General features: G+C 36.8%; 1 protein-coding gene across 2 annotated transcripts in view; it reads right to left on the bottom strand.

The window, feature by feature from the left end:
* LOC131033236 (DNA (cytosine-5)-methyltransferase CMT1) overlaps nt 1-20,552 on the bottom strand; it is a 192,154-nt gene extending 171,602 nt beyond the window's left edge. For both annotated transcript variants that reach the window (XM_057964407.2, XM_057964408.2), the window contains exon 1: nt 19,579-20,552. In XM_057964407.2, coding sequence (XP_057820390.2) covers nt 19,579-19,854 — 276 coding nt within the window. In that variant the 5' untranslated portion in view covers nt 19,855-20,552. The remainder of the gene's footprint in view (nt 1-19,578) is intronic.
* Nucleotides 20,553-21,335: the final 783 nt, after the last annotated feature.

Raw genomic sequence — 21,335 nt, 5'->3', positions numbered from 1 at the left:
ATTACTTTCATAATATGGTATCAGAGCCTTGGTTATTTTCGAAATAATTTTTCAATTAAAAATTCGTCACAAATTTTTTAACAGTTTTTTTGAAAAATTTCTTTGTTTATTCGAAATTGCTACTGGTTCATGTGGATTGGTCGAGGGTTTTTTCGCATCATTCTTTTTGCTCTTCGTGAATAGTGACGTGATTTAAAATCGTGTTTTGTCTTCTGCAGTCTATTTCCGCGATTTTGTTTTTTGGCAGATCGTTTTGGCTATGGCTACTAGGGTTTTCAGCTATTTTCTGGCTATTTTCTGCCCTCTCCCACGTCCTGTCTCTCCTGCATTTCGCGCAACCACGCGATGCGATTTTTTTCAGCCATTTTTTGACAAAAATCTGCATTTTCGACAAGGATTTTTACCCTTCAGATCAAGTCGAAATTTTTTTCTGATTGCAGATTCTTGGTGGGTTTTTTGAGAGCTCAACTGGGTTGTTTTCATAATTTTGTGGGTGCATCGTTTTCCGTGCCTCAAATTTCGTGCCAACGGATTTCGATTCTGACTTCATATTCTTTCTAGGTTTTTTACAAGGATTTCTGTGTTGTCTTCGAATATTTCTAGGTCAGCCGAATTTTTTCTTGAAATCCTTGCCAGCAGTACTTCATAATTTTTTTCAAGTTTGTACCTGTATCTGCCTTTGTTTTCTGCATTGGGATTTGTGCTTTGTATTCCGTGCTATCGCCTCTTCCCTAATTTTTCGTTTTTCATGCATTGAGAAACGTGCAAGATGGCATCATTGACTAACTTGATGTTGGAAGGCAGTCAGCAATTTAATGGCAAAAATTATAACACCTGGAAGCAGCGCATGCTGACAATCTTCGAATATTGCCGCCTAGATGATCTTGTCTTGGGAAAAGAATCTCGTCCTTCTGCAACCGGAGCCGATCAAGACAAATTTGATGACCGCAATAGGGAAGTTGTCATGTTTCTCAAGCTCTCTGTCACAGATGACCAGCTACCTCAGATTCCTTCTGGTCAATCAACCTCAAGAATTTGGAAGCATCTAAAGGAGTTGCATGAGACATCTGACAAAAGCCGAGCGTTCTTCTTGAAGAACCAGTTGTTCTCCATCATGATGGATGAACGCATGTCCTTACAGGAGCATCTCACGAAGATTAAGGGCATTTGAGATCAGCTCGACGCTATTGGTCAAAAAATGGAGGAAGAGGATATGGTAGTCACAACCCTCAAAAGTCTACCAAAATCCTATGAGCACTTCATAGAGACTCTCAACATTATGTCTACGAATGTTGATCTGAAATTTCCAGAGTTATGCACCAAACTTCTATAGTAGGATCGCTGGAAACAACAATTTGGTAGCGGTGCCACTTCATCCTCCTCTGAGCAAAAATTTGCAGCCAAATTCTTTCACAAGGATAAAGGCAAATTTCAGTCATCTCAGTTCTCTCAGTCGAAGGGTTTCTAGTCAGTCACAGGAAGGCTCGAAAAAGAAGAAGGTTCAATGCAATTATTGTCTCACAAATATGGCCATCTAATTAAGGATTGTCGCACTCGGATAGCTTCCAAATAGCAGAAGCAGGGAGGGTCTCAGCCTAAAGCCAATGTCGCTGAGCACACAGAGCAGAAAGAGTCCGCCTTTTATGCCTTCATGGCTAAAAGACCTGCAGACCATGTGAAATCTTCTGCTTGGTATATTGATTTTGGTGCTTCTCGGCATTTCACTCACAGGCATGATTGGTTTACAGAATTTACTCCCTATACTGATTCAGTTATTTTTGGAGGAGGTGAGGAGTACACCGTTGTTGGCAAGGGCAACGTTTAGATACAATTTGGTGGGAGGAATCTCATATTCCTTAATGTGTACTACATTCCTAGCATGGATTTGAACCTTCTCTCTGTGAGTAAGATTATGTGGCATTCTCCTCAGCTTGATGTCATCTTCAGTGCACATAAGTGTTCTATTGTTGATTGTGCGACACGCACTACAGTTGTTGTTGGTATTGAGGATCATGGTCTTTATAGACTTGTGGATACAGGTGATTCTCTTGAGCATGCCTTCGTAGCAAAATCCTCCTCTATCTCTCGTCTATGGCATCAGTGATATGGTCACCTGAACATTCATTATCTTGCTCAGCTTGTTCGGGAAGATTTAGTACATGGCTTACCTGAAATTCAAACTCAAAATCAGCGAGTTTGTGATGCTTGTCAGGCTGGGAAGCAACACAGGACATCATTCAAGGATGGTGACTCATGGCAAGCATCTAAGGTACTGCAGTTGGTCCACGCTGATGTATGTGGTCCAATGAATACTACTTTTGTAACTGGGTGCAGGTATTTCTTACTTTTTGTTGATGATTATAGTCGTAAGATGTGGGTGTACTTTCTTAGACAAAAATCAGATGTGTTTCCTGTATTTCAGAAATTTAAGGCCTTGGTAGAAAAAGAGTTTGGTTGTTCTATTATTATTCTTAGGTTTGATAATGGGGGGGGGAGTTTTGTTCTATTGCTTTCTCCACTTTCCGTGATACACATGGCATAAAACGTCAGTTAACCACACCATACACCCCTCAGCAGAACGGTGTTGTAGAACGTCGTAACTGCACCGTTACAGAAATGGCTAGGTCTATGTTGGAACACAAAAATGTTCCTAAGAAGTATTGGGCAGAAGCAGTGTTTACTGCAGTCTATCTTCTTAATAGATCGCCCACTCATGTTGTTAAAGGGAAGACTCCTGAGGAAGCATGGACTGGTCGCAAACCTAGGATCAGCCATTTGAAAGTTTTTGGCACTCTTGCATATGTTTGGATTCCAGATGCCAAGCGCTCTAAAGTTGGATTCCAAGAGTCAGAAGCTCATGTTTACAGGATACAGTGACAACAATAAGGCCTACCGGTTGATTGATGTAGACACTGATCGTCTCATCTTCATTCGCGATGTTGTTTTTGATGAAGATTGAGGACCATTTCAGCTTTCCTCCTCTGAGCAGAATTCTAAGGATCCGCCTTTGAAGGCTTCTGATTTAGGTGTTCGTCTTCCATTTGGTTCACCTAATGGGAGGGATGATGAAGATTCTGTATTTGATGATGCACTACCTGAATTTCCTCCGGATGATGCTACTTCCACCTATTCCAGATCCTTTTCCACCTCTAGTTCCAGTTATTCCTCCTCCATCTGATGTTGGCACATCTCCTCTCTGACCTAAGTGGTGGGCTAAGACCATCAGTGATCTTCGTCCTGATGAGCTCATCGAGGGTAGATCTTCCAGAAATAAGGGCAAGCAACAAAATACAGTTAACTTTGCTCTCATGGCCAACATTCATAGCATTTATGAACCTCAAACTTATACCGAAGCAAAAGGGATTCCAGAGTGGGAACAGGCAATGGACGCAGAATATCAAAGCCTTTTGAAGAACAACACCTGGGTTCTCTCTAATCTTCCTCCAAGGAAGAAACCCATTAGCTGCAAATGGATCTATAAGGTCAAGTATCATGCAAATGGTACCTTGGATAAGTACAAGGCCAGATTAGTTGCTCGAGGATTCACACAAGGGGAGGGCATTGATTATGAGGAGACATTTGCTCCTACTGCTAAGATGAGTACCATTCGTCTTCTTCTCGCTATTGTAGCTCAGTTTGGATGGAAAGTCCATCAGATGGATGTTAAGAGTGCCTTCTTCAATGGTCAGTTGCAGGAAGAAGTCTACATGACGCAGCCTCCTAGTTTCAAGGCTGCCAACAAAGAACATCAAGTATGTACACTTGTTAAAGCACTCTATGGGCTTAAACAAGCTCCTCGAGCGTGGTACATTAAGATTGATCAGTACTTGGTTGCTCATGGTTTTCAGCGTTGCCCTTCTGATAGTAATTTGTATATCAAACACTCTAGTGATGATATTCTCTTTCTTGTTGTCTATGTGGATGACTTGATCATTACTGGTAGTTCAACACATTTGATTGTAGAAATCAAACAGGATCTGTGCAAGGATTTTGGTATGACAGATCTAGGGCTTCTCCATTATTGTTTAGGTGTTAAGGTTTGGCAGACTGATGCTAGCATTTTTATTTCTCAGTCTAAGTATGCCAGGAACTTGCTTGACAAGTTTCGAATGCGGGTTTGCAAACCTGCTTCCACACCTATGGAGACTAGCTTGAAGTTGTCAGCCAAGTTTGATTCTCCTCCTGTAGATGAAACACAATTCAGGCAACTAGTGGGCAGTCTCATCTATCTTACTGCTATTAGACCTGATCTCAGTTTTGTAGTGAGCTACATTTCACACTTCATGACAGCCCCCAAGGCTGATCATTGGGTAGCAGCGAAGCATGTGCTGCGTTATGTGAAAGGCACCTTTGATTATGGAATTCTTTACACTCGGAGTCATGATCCTAGCCTCAGTGGGTTCACAGATTCAAATTGGGCAGGCTTGGTTGATGATAGGAAATCAACCTCTGGATATGTGTTCAATTTAGGATCCGGTGCAGTCACTTGGACTAGTAAGAAGCAACAGGCAGTGGCTCTGTCCTCGACAGAAGCAGAATATCGGGGAGCAGTCAAGGCAGCTTGTGAGGCAATTTGGCTTCGTCGGATGCTTGTGGATATGCAAATATCTCAAGCAGGTCCGACTCCCTTGTTCTTTGACAATAAAGGAGTTCTCAAACTTGCCAAGAATTCAGTCTTCCATGAAAGAACAAAACATGTAGAGCTTCATTGTCATTACATTCAACAGTTGGTTGAAGGCGGATCCATTCGGTTGCCGTATGTTCCTACAGCGGAGCAGCAAGCCGATATTCTCACCAAGCCCCTCAGTTCAGATAAGTTTGTAAAATTTAGGGGGTCTATTGGTGTAGTTGATAGATTGAGCATTAAGGGAGGGTATTAATATTCTAGTTTCCTAAGTTATTAATGTTCAATAATGTAATATATTGTATTTTTAGTTTCTTATTAGAAACTTTCTATTTTGTATTTCTTTGTAATTCTTTATAATGATCTTCATGATCATTCATAAATACAACAATCATTTTTTACCAAATTATTTTCGTAATAAAAGCAGGGTGATAAAAAGAACATTTGATCAAATGGAGGGACTTACCTTTCAAGGACGCTACTTGGGAAGGCGAGATGATACTACACCATCCCAGTTTACATTTGCTTTAGGGCAAGCAATGCCGAGAAGGGGGGACAGTGGTGTCCTCCGAATAAAGGTGTTGAAATATTGTAATTAATTAATAAATAATAAAATGGTTCTTTACACTTTAAAAGCCATTAATTATGTAATGTCCCCAAAGGAAGTGATTAATTAATTTAATTAATTAAGTTGTCCAAATTATTATTATTTTTCATGGATAGCTTAATTAATTATTTTAATTAATAATATTAAGTTAATTATTTATAAAGTTATCAAATAAATTAAAAATTAAAAGATGACTTTATATTTAATTAATTTAATAAGGTGACTAATTAAAATTATATCATAAAGTCACTTCTAGAAGCTTCTAGAGATGGAATGAAAAAGTATAAAGGGGGATCTAACTGAAGCTTCAAGGCAGATTGGATTGGTTTTTGATATTGAATTGAGTTTTGTAGAACCACGGGGTGTCTGCAGACTATTGTCTTTGGGAACAAAAACTCCCATAGATAGCATAACTGAGGGAGTGCAAGGTCTTCCAAGGGGTTGCAACTGAGAGTGAGGGATAATCTTAGTCCTTCACATTGTGCTTATCGAGTTCATGTGAATTTCATGGTAGACATCTTTGAGGGGCATATCGGTGCATTGATTCTCATTGGGAAAGAAAGGCGATTTAAGTAGAAGACCAATTGAAGGTGGAATTTGGGAGATTGTTGGCCGAGGAGCAAGTCTGAAACAAATTGGGCTCCATCCTTCAAACCCAAGATTTTGCCATTACCTCTTAGCTGAGGCTCTAAGTCCTTCACTAGAGGTCAGCGCTAGCCTTGAGAGCATAAGGTGACACATCATAGAGAACATTTGGAGAGGAATAGTGTTGTTGCAGGAGTATTATAGATCTGAAAACAAATCGGACTGCAACCTCCATTGGTTCGATTTTGTTGATTTCTCTTTGGATAGGCATCGAACTTGGTATTTGGGAATAGCGATCTGCTTGTTGGTGGTCAGCGATTCCTTTCAGGAGTAAAGAGGAGAGTTTGGAGCAGAAATTTAATTAATATCAAATCTTATGACAGCAGCGGTGGTGATTTGGAGAGAGGGTCAATTTTGTTCATTGGAGGCTCCAAAATTTGTGATATTGCTGGTTTCTTCAATTGCCAAGCTAGGCGATTTTATCAGGTTCTTTTGGCATCAATTCTCCCTTGTAATTATCAGTTGTATGCATACTTCAATGCTGTCATGTGTCTTCAGATTACCTGAGAAGTCATTATGAGTTGCTAAGTATTTGGCACTTGTTTAGTCATTGAATGGAACCAATTATTTCATGAATAAAGGAGAATAAATTGCAGCTCATTACTTGTTGATATGTCTTTAATGATGTCAGTTTACTTGCCAAATGTTTGTCAAAATGCCACTTGGTTGTAGGTGCCTATTTGACACTGAAAATTCATCTCCATGCATTGATTAAGGTCCCAAAGAGTCATTTAAGCATCTAGATGATAATTTATGCATTGAAGTGTTTATTCTCAAGCATTGAAAGCTATCTATAATCAGTTTAATAAGAACATATCAGACTGTTAAACAACCAGTAAGCTAGAAGTTTGCAAATGAACTGTTTGACAATCTTACTTGAGCCATGAACAACATAACACGCAAGTTAACCTGCAGCCTAGAAAAAACTGCATAACACGCAGGTTATTCAGACTGTGAGTTAGAACAGCAAGTTGATAGCCAACTGTTTGTGAATATTCCTTGTATGTTCAGTCTAATAACTGCAGGGGATATTTCAAATTATGAATTAATTAATTAATAAGTGACTTGTTAAGTCACAAAAAAGTAAACAGTTAAACTATTTGAGGCTGGCAAAGATCTTTAAAGGTGGCAGAATGATGGAATTCGATATGCAGAAGAAGATCAATGAGTTGGCAACTTGAAGGTTCTGAGGATGATACCCATCAATCCCTTTAGGAGTTTGGACGAAAACCTTGTTGAATGTTCTAGATAATTGAGAGGGGTGAATCTATTATCCAATAAAACTTATTAACTTTTTCACAGAAACAAATACGGCAAATATAGATTTCAGATTGCACAACTATAAACAAATAATATCATGAAAAAAAAACACACAAGAGACACCAGATATGACGTGGAAAACCCAAGGAGTGATTTTTATAAGATGGCTCACTGTCAGAATTGCTCACTGCATGTGGGCTCACCGGCTGGCTAAAACTGCCAAAAAAAGGAGGGCTCACTGCCCAAAAGAAGAAAGAAAGAATCCACCACAAGAGGCACAACTGCCACTCTACTGCAATGCCGGAAGAAACCTTAGGCTCACTGCCACTGATACCAAATAGCATCAACAAACAACCACATTGATCAACCACTTCTCACTGCCAGAGTTACATCTTCCTTTTACAATCAACTTCCTTCTTCTTTTGATTTTTTCATTACAAGTGATCTTTATATATACTAATCACCAAAATATATCATTCAAGTCGGCCAAAGGAGATAATAAAACATAATTCAAAAATAGGTCTTCACTAAGAATTCCCACAGTGGAAAGGAATGAAAAGTAGACCATGCCAACGAGGTTACAAAGCACATTCGAACATAGATAGAGTAAACTGCCAACTAGATATGATTCGAACGTAGGTTACAAAGCACATTCTAAATGGGATATGTTTTATTCACACCGGGTGAAGGAGATATGAATCGTTGAAGCAATTTCTTCGGAGGTCGTGGTCACGATCCTATTATCGACCAACATGTCATTTCCCTAACACAGATCATATTTTGTATTACTACAACGGATCATGTGCTTTCGTTTACTATGATGTGGAGAAATGATGTTGTATAAGTCGGCTATATCCATGATCGCATCTCCTAGATAATCACCGATTATTAATTAATAAAGTTTGTCGATACTCCTAAGGTGCACGTCTAAACTTTATGTGGTTGCTACGTAATTAGTAATTTGGAAGTTTACTCTGTATTTCTGCCATAGATTGTTTACAATATTGGATGTTTACGGCATATATTAGTTTGGAATTTAGTCGGAATATTTGTAACTTGCAAAAACCACTTTGTGTACCGAAAACTTGCCAAACAAACTATAAAATATTACCTACTCATATTTATTGAAAGACTAGTATGTAGTTGAGGTCATTACAGTGACAAGATGAACATTGACTTGGTTAGTTGGCAATATTTCTATTTTAGGAATGTCAGTGGATGCAATTTATGTTGATATCTTGGCACTTAATGTTGTCCAAAGCATTTAATTTAAATAATGTTAAATATTACATAGCTTTAATGTTATTTAATTTAAATAATGTGAACTTTGCTTAAGTGGGTGCCAAGGAAATATTAAGTTGTTTTTATTAAATGAAACGTTCCTAGGTGTGGGCACCCAAAAAGGGGACACATAAGGTGATGCTAATTTCTTTAAAATATTGAACCCCAAAGTTGGGCATGGGAATTCGAGAGGCCTTTATACAATCATTTGGAGCTCATTTTGGAGTATGCTTGGATTGACATTTTGAGAACAAGTTTGACTGGATTGAACTTATTCATTCCTTTGCTTTGTAAGGACAGAAAACCTTACAGAGGACATTCTCTTTGTTAGTGAAAGATCTAGCCTAGAAGATTTGTTGGTGATTGTAATTTCCCCTTCCTAAGCCAATTCACCATGGTGGGACTGTTAGCCTATTCAATTGATTCTCGTGGGCTAATGATTAGGGTTAGGGAATCTTGGAGGCAATATCAAGTGTGATTTCATATTCTGGCAGTTGGATGACCGTAATGCTCTTTTCTAGAGCCTTTTTGGATTAATTCTTCCACACTATTTTTATTAAGTCAAATATGGGCATCAACAAAGTCAGTTGGCATGCTTGATATTTTTAGTATTGTTGGTGGGTTTGGTTTTAATGATCATCTCAACTTTTGATATAGTACAATAAGTTAATAAAGTTAAATTAAAGATTTATCTATTGCATTTTAATTTAGTTAATAAAGGGACTATAGAGGCCAATTATTAAATTAAAGGTGATTTTTTTAATGGATGGGCCTTTATTATTTAATGTTGCATTGGGAGATTAAAAAAGGAAGTGAGTTTTATTAAATAAAAGCAAAAAAAAAAATCATTCCCCAAAAATAGTGAAAAAGCAAAAAGTGGTTTTCCAAAAAAGCAATGAAAGAGCAAAAAAAAGCATTCTCGAAAAAATAGCGAAATTTTTTTATAAAAAATGTTTTAAAAAAAATAAAAATCAGCCCAAAAGCCAAAAAAAAATATAAGAGGATTGGGGCTCTCATTTGGGGATAGGTTGATTATTAATTTTGATATTGCTTCTGATTTGTGGAGATTGCTTCTTCTCTTTGGTTTGTGAGGATGGTAACCCTTGCAGGCATACAATCTGGAGAATAATTTGTTGATTTCATTTAGAGGTCACATTTGGGCATATTGGAGTCTACATTTTCAGATTTGCAAAGCTTATTGAATATCACATGTAAAAAGAATAATTTTGGAGAAGATTGAGGAGGGTATATTTTCTATTTTGCTGATTGTATCTTCTCCCTTGCTCGCCATACACTCTTTTGATGAGCGTCTACGGTTTTGAGGAGGTTACACTCACTGTTTTGGGGCATTTTGGACCTTTACTTCCTTGCACACCTTTAGTGTAGCCTTTGGAGCAGATTGTGAGGGTTGGCATTCATTTCGAAGAGATATTTTGGTCATTTTGTTAGCAGCTCAAACAAAAACGTTGCTGCATTTTTTAGATATGTAGTGTATTTTTATGAACTAGGTTGTTATTTTTAAGATAAAATGTATTTCCAGATAAGAAATTAAATATGGAATTTTCAGCAGTGTTATTTCTGAATATTAGTCATTTTCTGAATTGATAAAGTGTTGCATTATTATCTCTTTATCTGTACTATTATTGTTATTGATTATATTGCAAAAATAAGTCAAAAGCACATTCAAAAGCAAAAAAAAACGAAGCACAAACAGGGCTGCATATTACAATGATTTCATTCAGAAATCACTTTGAGCTTCATTCGGAGAGTATATTCAACTTGTATAAAACAAAGCACAAATAGGGCTGCATATTACAATGATTTCATTCAGAAATCACATTGAGATTCATTCAAAGAGTATATTTAGCTTGTATTTCTAGATCGCATCTTCATCTAAGGCAAACCCTTGGAGGAGATTTGGGATGGTTTTTGAGAGTTCATTTGATATATTTTTCTATTCCTAAGCTGGTCATACCATTTCTAGCTAGTCACCCAAGTTGGGAGAGGATGTGGGAGCTTGGTGAGGTTGTGCACTTGGGTTTTGGTGCTGGTTTACTACTAGGAGGCGTATAGGGCCTTGGAATCAGATTTCATCCTTCTTATGCACTGTGGAGCAGATTTGTGATAGTGGCATCCAAGTTTGAAGCTCCAAGTTGTTGGTTTTTAAGTGCAGACCCATTAATGTACTCCCAGAATTAATGGGTATTTTGGAAAGGGCATTGTAGTGCATTTTGATGATCTAGAGTAGTTCATATTTTCATGAAATATTGTATTCCCAATTCTGAAAATAAATCTGAAATATTACTGGTTGTGGGTATTTTTTGAATATTGTAATTTGAAGAGTTATTTTGTTTACTTATTTGCTATGCATAAGATTATTGCAATACCCTTCTTTGCATCTCCGTCTACTTCTCTAAAACACATTCAGACAAAAAACAAAACAAAAAAAACAAGGTCGTATATTACAGTAGTATCAAAGTAATGTATCTTACCATCCTGAAGGATTCAAAATGATATAATATTGACATGTTAGGATTTGAACATCAACCTTTCACACATAATTACAACACTCAGAGAAACAAATCTAATTCAAACATTGCAGTGGAAGAACATAGCTCAGAAAATATGGGTGATTGGGATGAGAGCAGAAAATATGGATGATAGGGACCCAGAAAGAGACCATGCAATGAATATGTTGGACACTATTATTAGAGGACACCAGGGTGCAGATCAATGTGCAAGGAAAACAAATCAGCACCTTGTCTAGTTGATTGAGATGATGGCTCATCAAATGGTGGTCAATAACAATAACAATAATAATGGCACAAACAATGGAGGTTATAATGGTAACAATGGTCAAGGGGATAACTCAATGAACAATAGAAATTCAAATCAGCAGGCAAGAAAAATTAATTCTAGACCTCTCAGGCCGATTTTTCCACCCAAAGTCCAGCCATAGTTTGACAATGAACCCCAAGTGACTGATTTGTAAAATCAGTTTATGCAAGATTGGACAGATGGAGGCCCAGATTTTCAAGTTGCTATATCTCTTAGAGATTACATGGACCTCAGAATGAAGCATACAACCCGTGTTAATAGAACAAATAATCATGATTTGCCAAAAAAAGGTTGGGAAACTAACCCTTCTTTATTATGATGGATCAGGTAAGACTTCATTGAGAGCTTGGGTGCAAAAGGTGGACACATATTTTCAGCTTAATCCTATGCCTAAAGAGGAAGAAATCAAATATACCACTATTCACCTGGATGGTATTGCTCACGAGTGGTAGCATCATGGGATGATTAGTATGGGTCATGATGTTACATCCCTCTTTTCCAACATTGGAATTATATTTAATTATGCATTTGTGATTGGTTAATCAATGACATCATATTTTCTTTCACATGTGGATGAGAACTCTAAATAATTGGAAATTGAATATGGAAGTTAGTTTGACATTGTTTGTTTTCAAGTATTTGGATACTAAGAAGCTAAGATTAGACTAACTAGTTTCTATGTAACCAAGTGGATGCAGAATACACGACGCCCTCGGGAGGGAGGGAGAGTATCATCAAGGAGATGATTGCAGACTTTGGAAAAGATCAATTTGCCATCAAACCTTGAGCTTGGAGAAAAGTTGTTCTTGTAGTCAGTTGTTACCTTGGCTCTAGGGTTGGTCTTTCCGTCTTGTTAGTCGATGGATTGTCGGTCTATCCTCTATTGTCCTTGGGAAGTGAATTTTTGTGTTGTCTCCTATGTTTATTATTATTTATTATAAATAAGTGAACCATAATTTATTTTACAAGGATTATCTCATTAATTACACACACACACACACATATATATAATAATGATACTAGAAATCTATATAACATATATACATTTATATACAAATATGTGTATATATACACATACATACGTATATATATAAATTAATGTATAATGCATATAACATTATTATGGTTATGTGTTTATATTTTTTAGAGATTTGCCTTATTTAACGTAATATTATGAAAGTGGCTTGAAGTCGTAGGTATTGCTTTATTTATTTATTTGTTAGGGTCGGTGGAAGGGATGCAACCCTCAACCACCTCTCGCTAGGCGTTGCAAGAGCCACACTCTTGTGGTAGTTATATTTCCTTATGCGATCTTTTTAAAGAAAGGCTTTGCTTTTAGATCGGGCTATTCATTCATTCATACGCTAAGCGCTCTTGTGAAAATGTAAGCACATGATTGTTTCTCCTCTCTACAAAGAGAGTGAAGCTCACTGCTGATCATATTGAATACACATGCAGTATGCATTCAATCTTTCTTCTCTCTATTAAACGATAACTTGCAGACAATCCTAGAGATCAAGTTGCCGTGGCTTGTTATTTTGAAGTTCTATTCCTGTGATCAGAGGGTTATGCTTAGTGAATAGTTGGTGTTTTGCCGTCCTAAAGCTAGTTCTTGTTCTGCGATATCAATCCAGGCATGTTTAACTTCTTCGATCATTATGATTTTCGTGTTGTTTATTGTATTGCTGGAAACACTTGACACTCAAATCAGAGCATGTATGCTAATGCTTGGTTTCATTTAAGGAATTCTGTGAGCTATTAATAAGTTCTGGAATGAATGCAATCCGCCTGCATACCCTGTCCATGGTATGACAGCATGGTGTATGGTATCTATAATTAATTAATTTCAAACGCAAATGAAGTATATCTGAAAGGCTGTATTCTTGCATGCTTTTATAACAAATTATATTGCTGATTAATCAGAAAAAATCATCATGAAACATTCAGTTCAAGAATGTTGGTAAAATCTTAGGAAAATATTGTTTGTTTTAAGTCTGCACTGGTCATGAAGTAATGTTGCAGTTGTTTTGATCCGATTGTCATCCTGTCCCTGTCCTGGCAATAGTTAATTGATTCCTTACGTAATGTCCCCATCTTTAACCAAGAGAGCTAGCCAACAATAAACAATTCATAGTCAATGAGTGGCAATCCTTGAGCACCTATATCTAGTTAGTAGGAAATTAGAAGTAAATGTACATAACCCGTTGTTAGTAGAAGAATAAAGTATTCAAAAAATTGTGAAGTCTTAAAAATAAGACGATTTTCCTTAGAGACATAAGGGATAAGTCAGATGAATGATACTTCCATCAACACCATCTATGCATCCTAATAAAGAATCAGCATACAAGATAGAATAATGACTGCAAAGATGTTACACCATTATAAGCCGATCGGCTATATACATGAAGCCAATATACTCAATGATGGTCAAAGACTAATAGGTAATGGTTCGAAGATATGGAATGTTTCTTATTTGAACCCTATTTGGATCTGCTCATTCGAGCACTTTGCCCTTGGCATTAAGGCTGCATATATCGAAGCCTATATCAGAAATAGCACCAAGTATTGCACAAGTTTTCCAGTAACAATCAAAAACAGCAATCATATCTCATCACTGTTAGTGATTGACGAACATTATCAGCATAGTTCCATTGCCAAATCAGAGACAGCTTCATAGCATTATTGCTATAATCATCAAAAGGAGATTTAAAGCATACATTTCACAGTAATACATCAGAAAGAGCAGCATTCTCGCTTTTTTCCTACAGATTGGATATCTCATTTGCATAATCCCTGAAATTTATATCAGAGACAGCAGTAATCTACCATCCAATCCATATATTATTATTTGCTGATTATTAATATTACCAAGTTAATCTTATCATTATCGATATATAGACATATAGACCTAATCACCTTGCATATATCCAATTGTCAAATTAGAGATAGCAGTGATATTGTCACATATATTCTATCAATTGTATAATATAACATTTATAAGTGGTGTCCTAGATCATCATTCTTAGTGTTAATTGAGACTTTGAGGAAAGAAGTCTCTTGCAATTGATCTTTACAACATAAATGTCCCTATTTCCTAAGGCACAAAATAAGGGGGCATTACAAGTGGTATCAAAGCTAATGAACCTGCTAGCCTGTGAGAAGAACCTTTCAGATGGGCAGAGTTGAGGATCCTTCAAAGATTGGTACAAACTTAATAGTAAAATGAATCCATCAGCGCAAGATAGCAGCACTCAAGAAAGACTCTCTCAATTATTGAGCAAGCTAACACAAGTATACAATAATGGCATCAACGGAGGCAATAGACGTCAATTCATGAAAACTCCAACTAAACATATGCCTACAACAAACTCAAGATCAATAACACCAACATTTCCATCTAAAGGGGAACACCGAGAAAGGAATGAACCATCAATGAGGGATCTACATGAGAAAATCCGACAAGATTGGGTGAAAAACGGATTTCATCATGATATGTCCCTAGAAGACTACAAAGAGCTAAGGGTGAAGTATTCAACTAAAGAACAACGAAGTCATCACTTGGACTTAAGAAGGGAAAGTAGAAAGCATAAATGCTTTGAAGAACAAAAGATGAATGATTGCAATTCAAAAATGGCACCAAGAGTTTCACAACAAGTATCATTAGAAGCCTTGAGGGTCATTACACCAAGGGAAGAAAGTGTAGGAAGTGACAGCTGCAAGTCGTGAAACCCTAGAAGAGGCTAAAGTGATAGATGATCATCAAGCATCACAAGGAGCAGTTGATTCTTCATGTGACTTCTCTATCAAAAATAAAGTGAATACTTGGATTCATGAAGACCACGAGGTTACACTTACTCCAAGATCATGTGTTGAGGATAACCTATCCAATGATTTTAGTAGGCGAAATGGCATTCATAATTCTCTTTTGCATTCTAATAAGTACATGGCATCCAAGACAATGATTGGGAATCAGATAAGTAATGCTTCTTGTACAAAGAAATCAGAAGTTACTACTTGTACCCAACCTGATCACCTCGAGATGGATAGACAAGGGAATATATCATTGAAGGTATGGACAGATGAGACACAAAAGAAAGTGAACAAAGACAAAAGAGCATAAAAACTCACAAAACTCACAAACAAGAGAAGGATGAATTGAAAAATATAGAAGAAAACTCACAAACAAGAAATCAAGGCATAGTAACTAAGCACGTCAAGGAACCAAGTGACAAAAGAAGAAATGATGATTTGGACATCATTGCTAAGACCTACGACTTGAAACATTGTCTAGAGATATCCGATGAAGAAAGGTTGGAAGAAGATGAGGATAACCCGCAGCTTGCAAATAATCCTTTGTTTGAAGTTGAAGTGGACAAAACTTATGACAATCCACTATTTGAATGGAATGATAAAGCTCTTTTGAATGCATATAAAGTTAATGATGAACACAAAACTTGGGACCCCAGTGCAACTCCTATCAGAGATATATGGAAACAAGTTTGGAGCAAAATAATAGACCCTAACAATGGTAGCAATAATCACCCTTCAATCTGTTGATGACTATAGCTTTGGTCGGTATCCTTCTATAAGCTGACAGAGCTAATCTAAATGTCCAATTGGCCTATCGGCCTTAGACATTTAGATTATGGAATCCATTTATATATATGTGCAATGTATTAATATATATCTATATACCTTGGCGGTTTATGACTAGTTGTTATCCCGCCTCACATTTATAATGCCCGATTTACTTCCTTAACAACCCACAGATAAATAATGATTATCATTATTTGATCAGTTAATTCAAACCAAATTATCCTTCTTGCCTGCCCTTTTGAAAGACGTGACGTGTTGTTTCATTGCCATCTCCTTGTAAAGTTGTGTTGGTTGCATCGAGTATATTACGTTGCCTCATTCTCTCATAGTGGATTGATGTGAGAATAGTAAAAAGAAGATCGTGTCCTTTCTACAAGCATTTAGATTTATCTTATATCAGATCATATTCACCTTAAGGAATTCATGCTCTCTTTCTATAATATCGAACATTATCATCTATTGGAAGATCGGTGTCTCTTCTCCCATAAGACACATACAGATTGCAGATTGACCATCATATATATCTCAGATCAAAATATATCAGTATCAGTGATATCATTCCTTGGGAGATCGAATTCACTCCTTGCTGATCAAACATATTCTTCATAGGATTTCGAACTGCATACACAGCTGAACAATTTTGTTTGAAGTATTCTTCATATTCTTCATAGGATTTCGAACTGCATACACAGTCTGATCACCAAAATTTAACATAATCAAACTACAAGAGATTGCAATTCAGGACAGGGTTCCTACTTTTGAACAAAGACTAAGCATTGAATGTTTTAGGAGAAGTAACCTTCCTCGTATGCATCCTACACAAAACAGTTATTGTTGCATAATGGTGACATTAATTAAGGATCCAATGTTTATCGGACCATTGCGCACCTTATGGAGGCTAATTAAAAGAAATCCTACAAGCACCATTTTGATATCCACCTCCACCACTAAGAATGATCACTCATATCAGCATTCCAAGAAATTGATATACAATCCCTCCTATAACATTATAGTGGATACAATAGATTGGGAGATTTGGAATTCTTTTCTTGACACCTTAAGAGAAAATGAAGAGACTTCGATTCTAGGATTGAGCAAGGTCTTTTCTCCTTTGACCAAGAATGATACCTATCCCAATTGGGACTTAAACAACAGACATTTCTTGAAACTTAAGAAAGGTGGAAGGCAGTTTAGAAACCCAATTATTGTAATCAGAGTAGCACAGCAGCAGTGTGGTGATTCGCTCCCAAGATTAATTTGGAAACCCGAAATCAAGATGACCCATAAAGGGTATAGTACAAGTGCTTCTAAAGAGTGGGAATGTTCTACCTCTTGACAAAACTATTCACCAACGCAATTCTTTGAAAGTTTGGGATCCAGGAATCATGCTTTTTAAGAATGCTTGTGGACAAGCATCTCCAAGAAGAAGAGACTGTAATGTCCCCATCTTTAGCCAAGAGAGCTAGCCAACAATAAACAATTTGTGGTCAATGAGTGGCAGTCCTTGAGCACCTATATCTAGTTAGTAGGAAATTAGAAGTAAATGTCCATAACCCATTGTTAGTAGAAGAATAAAGTAATCAGAAAACCATGAAGTCTTATGAATAAGACGATTTTCCTTAGAGACATAAGGGATAAGTCAGATGAATGATACTTTCATCAACACCATCTATGCATCCTAATAAAGAATCATCATACAAGATAGAATAATGATTGCAAAGATGTTACACCATTATAAGCCGATCAGCTATATACATGAAGCCGATATAATCAATGATGGTCAAAGAGTCAAAGACTAATAGGTAACAGTTCGAAGATATGGTTTGTTTCTTATTTGAATCCTATTTGGATCTGCTCATTCGAGCACTTTGCCCTTGGCATTAAGGTTGCATATATCAAAGCCTATATCAGAAATAGTAACAAGTATTGCACAAGTTTTCAAGTAACAATCAGAAACAGCAATCATATCTCATCACTGTTAGTGATTGAGGAACATTATCAGCATAGTTCCATTGCCAAATCAGACACAGCTTCATAGCATTATTGCTATAATGATCAGAATATCAATTAATTTTATTTGTTTTCCTGCTTATTTAAAAGCGCCATTTTGCCTCTTATTAGTTTTAGAATGATTACATCAAACATAATCCACAAATGTTGACATAGAACTGATTGTCAATTGTTCTGAAACTAAGGAGTTTTCTATGTCTGAATTCCTGAATACAGAAAAGGACTCATGAGCAATTGAAGATATTACGTTATTATTCAACTAAAACCCTCGTCTTTTCCTCACAAGTATAGCACTGAGAGAGTTCTTTTGGTTTCGGAGGAGTTGAAATATGGCAATTTCTTGGCTAGAACAATAGAAGCTGCAGTGAGCAGCGCTTGGCTTAATACAGCAATTTTTTTCAGGAGCTATGTATAATCACCCTGATATTTGGCAAAACACTCATTTATACTTATAATTGGCGACAGATTGATTCCTATTCTTTACCGTGGGTAGCTCAAGGCAAGCAATGTATGCTGATGCTTTTGTACAGCGTAAAAGAAAGCACCGATACATCTTAGAACAACTTCAAGTGTGGAAAACAGCACTCTGCAATGTATCATTTGACACTGGCCAAATCATTGCAAAACACAAACTAACGCATTCTTTCTGTTATCTATGTATTTGATTTTGGTGGCTTGGCCTAATCATCTGTTCTATATTGTATTTTTAATGTTTAACTTTTTCAGTGATGAGATGACGGTACTGAAAAATATTTTCAATTTTGTCTTAAAAGAATAGAAAAATATGACAAGTGCAATGTGGTTCAAAATAGCGCAGAGGATGTGTCAGGCATGCGATGTGCACAACTGTCATCTGCTCAACAAGTTTTACAGGGTTCGTGGCCTTCTCTATGTTCTTTTTACAAACACGAGGATTATATCTTTAATTTTCATAACTATGTGTTCGTGTTCTGTAATATAATGCTTATACTAATTTCCAAGCGGATTGCAATGAGAGAGGCTAGCTACTATGCAACACTTACTCTATTTTTCAAATCCGTTGCAAAAGCAGGGACTAATCACTACACGACCCTTGTTGACATCTAGCATTGTCCTCAACTTTCAGAACTCTTTACTCCCTCCGACTCACACAGGCTAATTTAACGACACAAAAGAAATTAGGCATAAGAGTAGACATTTTGTTTCATTCCAACATTTAAAGCATTTTGATAGATAGGTTTGAGACTTTGTGTACAGCATTAGGCTTCGCACAGAAGAATTTAAGAACATGTAATGTTACAGCATTGTTCCCGTTGCTCTAGTTTAAGCATAATTTAGCCTGGCACTTCTTTAAATTGTCTTGGGAAAAGTACTCTGCCTTAGAAAACATGATTCCAGCAAAATGATTTCACAAGGCACGTGTGATTGCAAAATACGAGTAAAGTTTCCTGGATCTTTGAAGTCCAAGAAAATAATTCTTCGGTACAACTTTTAAACTGCGCCTTTTACAGGCCAAAATCTACAGTCTAGAAGGTAAATTCGGACTATGAAATATTAAAAGTAGATTGAAAAAAAATATAGTGTACAAAGCAAGATAACCTGAAAAAAGCAAAACATTGAAATGAATTTGACAGTGAAAAGCACAAAAGAAACATATTGAATAACTGTATGCCTTCAGCCCTTGCAATTACGTTTAAATATATTTATAATATATGAAAAGAACTTCCTATTTCCTGACCTTAAAGTTATCGAGCTCGTAACGATGAGGCCATCTTCGCATCGCATCCACCATATCAATGGCGACTCCGATAAAATTCGAATTAACTGCCCTCTTCGGACGCTTCTTCACCTGTTGACTGTCATTTACATTCACATTATTACCTTTAAACTTACTTTTCACAGTCTCTGTGCGACGCTTCCTTTCCGACTGTTGTATATTTTCGTCTGTGATAATTTTAAGCCTTTCACTTCTTCTTGAGTCAACTTTCTGCGCGTTGGAGCTTCTCGTCCTCATTGCACATTACAGAAACAAGGCTTTCTAGTATTTTTGTGACTCATGCAAATCAAGAGACAGAGAATTTCACACAATGAGAAAGGATTTAGGGTTTATAGAGCAAATGCATGGAAATTGCAGCTCCAATCGGTAGCATTACGTTCGGATTTCGAACCCCTGCGAATTGCCATGCAATGGCCTCGGGCATCATAACCGAACATTGACTTAAATACTCAAAAGCACAAACCAAGGCTCGTTGTGATTCGATCTCGCGACCGGCTCACAATTATCGGCGTAAAGTTGGGAATCTGTAGGAGGTTTCTGTGTCCACCCGTAATTCCACTTGACTGAAAGCTGCCATTGTCTACTGATTCTGCCAATGCCTGCCATTACACATGGAGCTTTTACAGTTGAATTGAAGCACCTAGACGTCCATGATGCCGCCAAATATGGCCTTGCCCAGCGCGTAGTGGTGATACCCATAATGACATTCTTGCGGGCCTTCCCCCAACGCGATTCCCCCGGTTTTCTATGGTTTCCGATGCCCTATTTATGAGCAGGGGCGGCGGTGATAACTTTAGCTGTGAATTAGATGTAAGCTTCCTCTGTTTCTGCCATTATTTCTGTTTCCTTCGGTCTCATTTACTGTTTACTAAATTTGGAAACAATACTCAGAAATAAAGAATTGTTTTTATACATGTATCAACCTTGGAAAGTGCAGTAGCATATGGGCCTGATATTATGTTTTTGAATGATTTTTAAACGGAAGTTTCAACTCCAAAGCTCGGAAGCCTTAAAAGCGTATACGGTTACCGTTGATTCCCAAAAAAAAGCGTATACGTTTCCGTGGATTCCAAAAAAAAAGCGTATGGAATCTATTTTGTATTTATCTGTTCTTTTTAACGTTTGCTCAGATTCTATTTGTACCGTTTAATGAGATCAATCGATTAAGAGTTGCAATAAAAGTGTTTCGTGTTAACATTTAATATTTTAGATGTCAGGGCTGTTCAATTGGCTTTAACAAAATTTCCACACTTTTTTATAGTGGATTTTCTTTTACAAGTCTTATTAAAAAGTTTATTGGTTGATCTTAAACAAAATGTAAGGTTTTACGGTTTCTTTTAGGATACCAAGAGATCTCTTATAATAGAAGAGAATCATATGTTGCAAACAGTTGTGAATTTAGTTAGAGACAAGTGGTGAGAGTTCTATTTTATTTGGAGTAATAAAATAACACCTCCACAAACGTTGAAACATGGCATATTTCATGCATTTCCCTGTCATGTGCATGTCAAATTGTTTCAAAAATGTATTTTTGCTTATAGACATTTTGATGAATTTGTAGATGCCTCTCGGCATAATGAGAAAATACGAGTTTCATAACAAGGTTGGGAAACATTTATGGTTTTTTGTGTAAGGAAATTATCAAGTGATCAAATCATGTCTTCTATAATTTTATAAAAGACAAACATGCATGCAAGCTCATTATATAACCAAAGGCA

This window comes from Cryptomeria japonica, chromosome 10 (assembly GCF_030272615.1).
Source record: "Cryptomeria japonica chromosome 10, Sugi_1.0, whole genome shotgun sequence".
NCBI lineage: Eukaryota > Viridiplantae > Streptophyta > Pinopsida > Cupressales > Cupressaceae > Cryptomeria > Cryptomeria japonica.
This window is presented reverse-complemented; position numbering and strand designations above follow the sequence as displayed.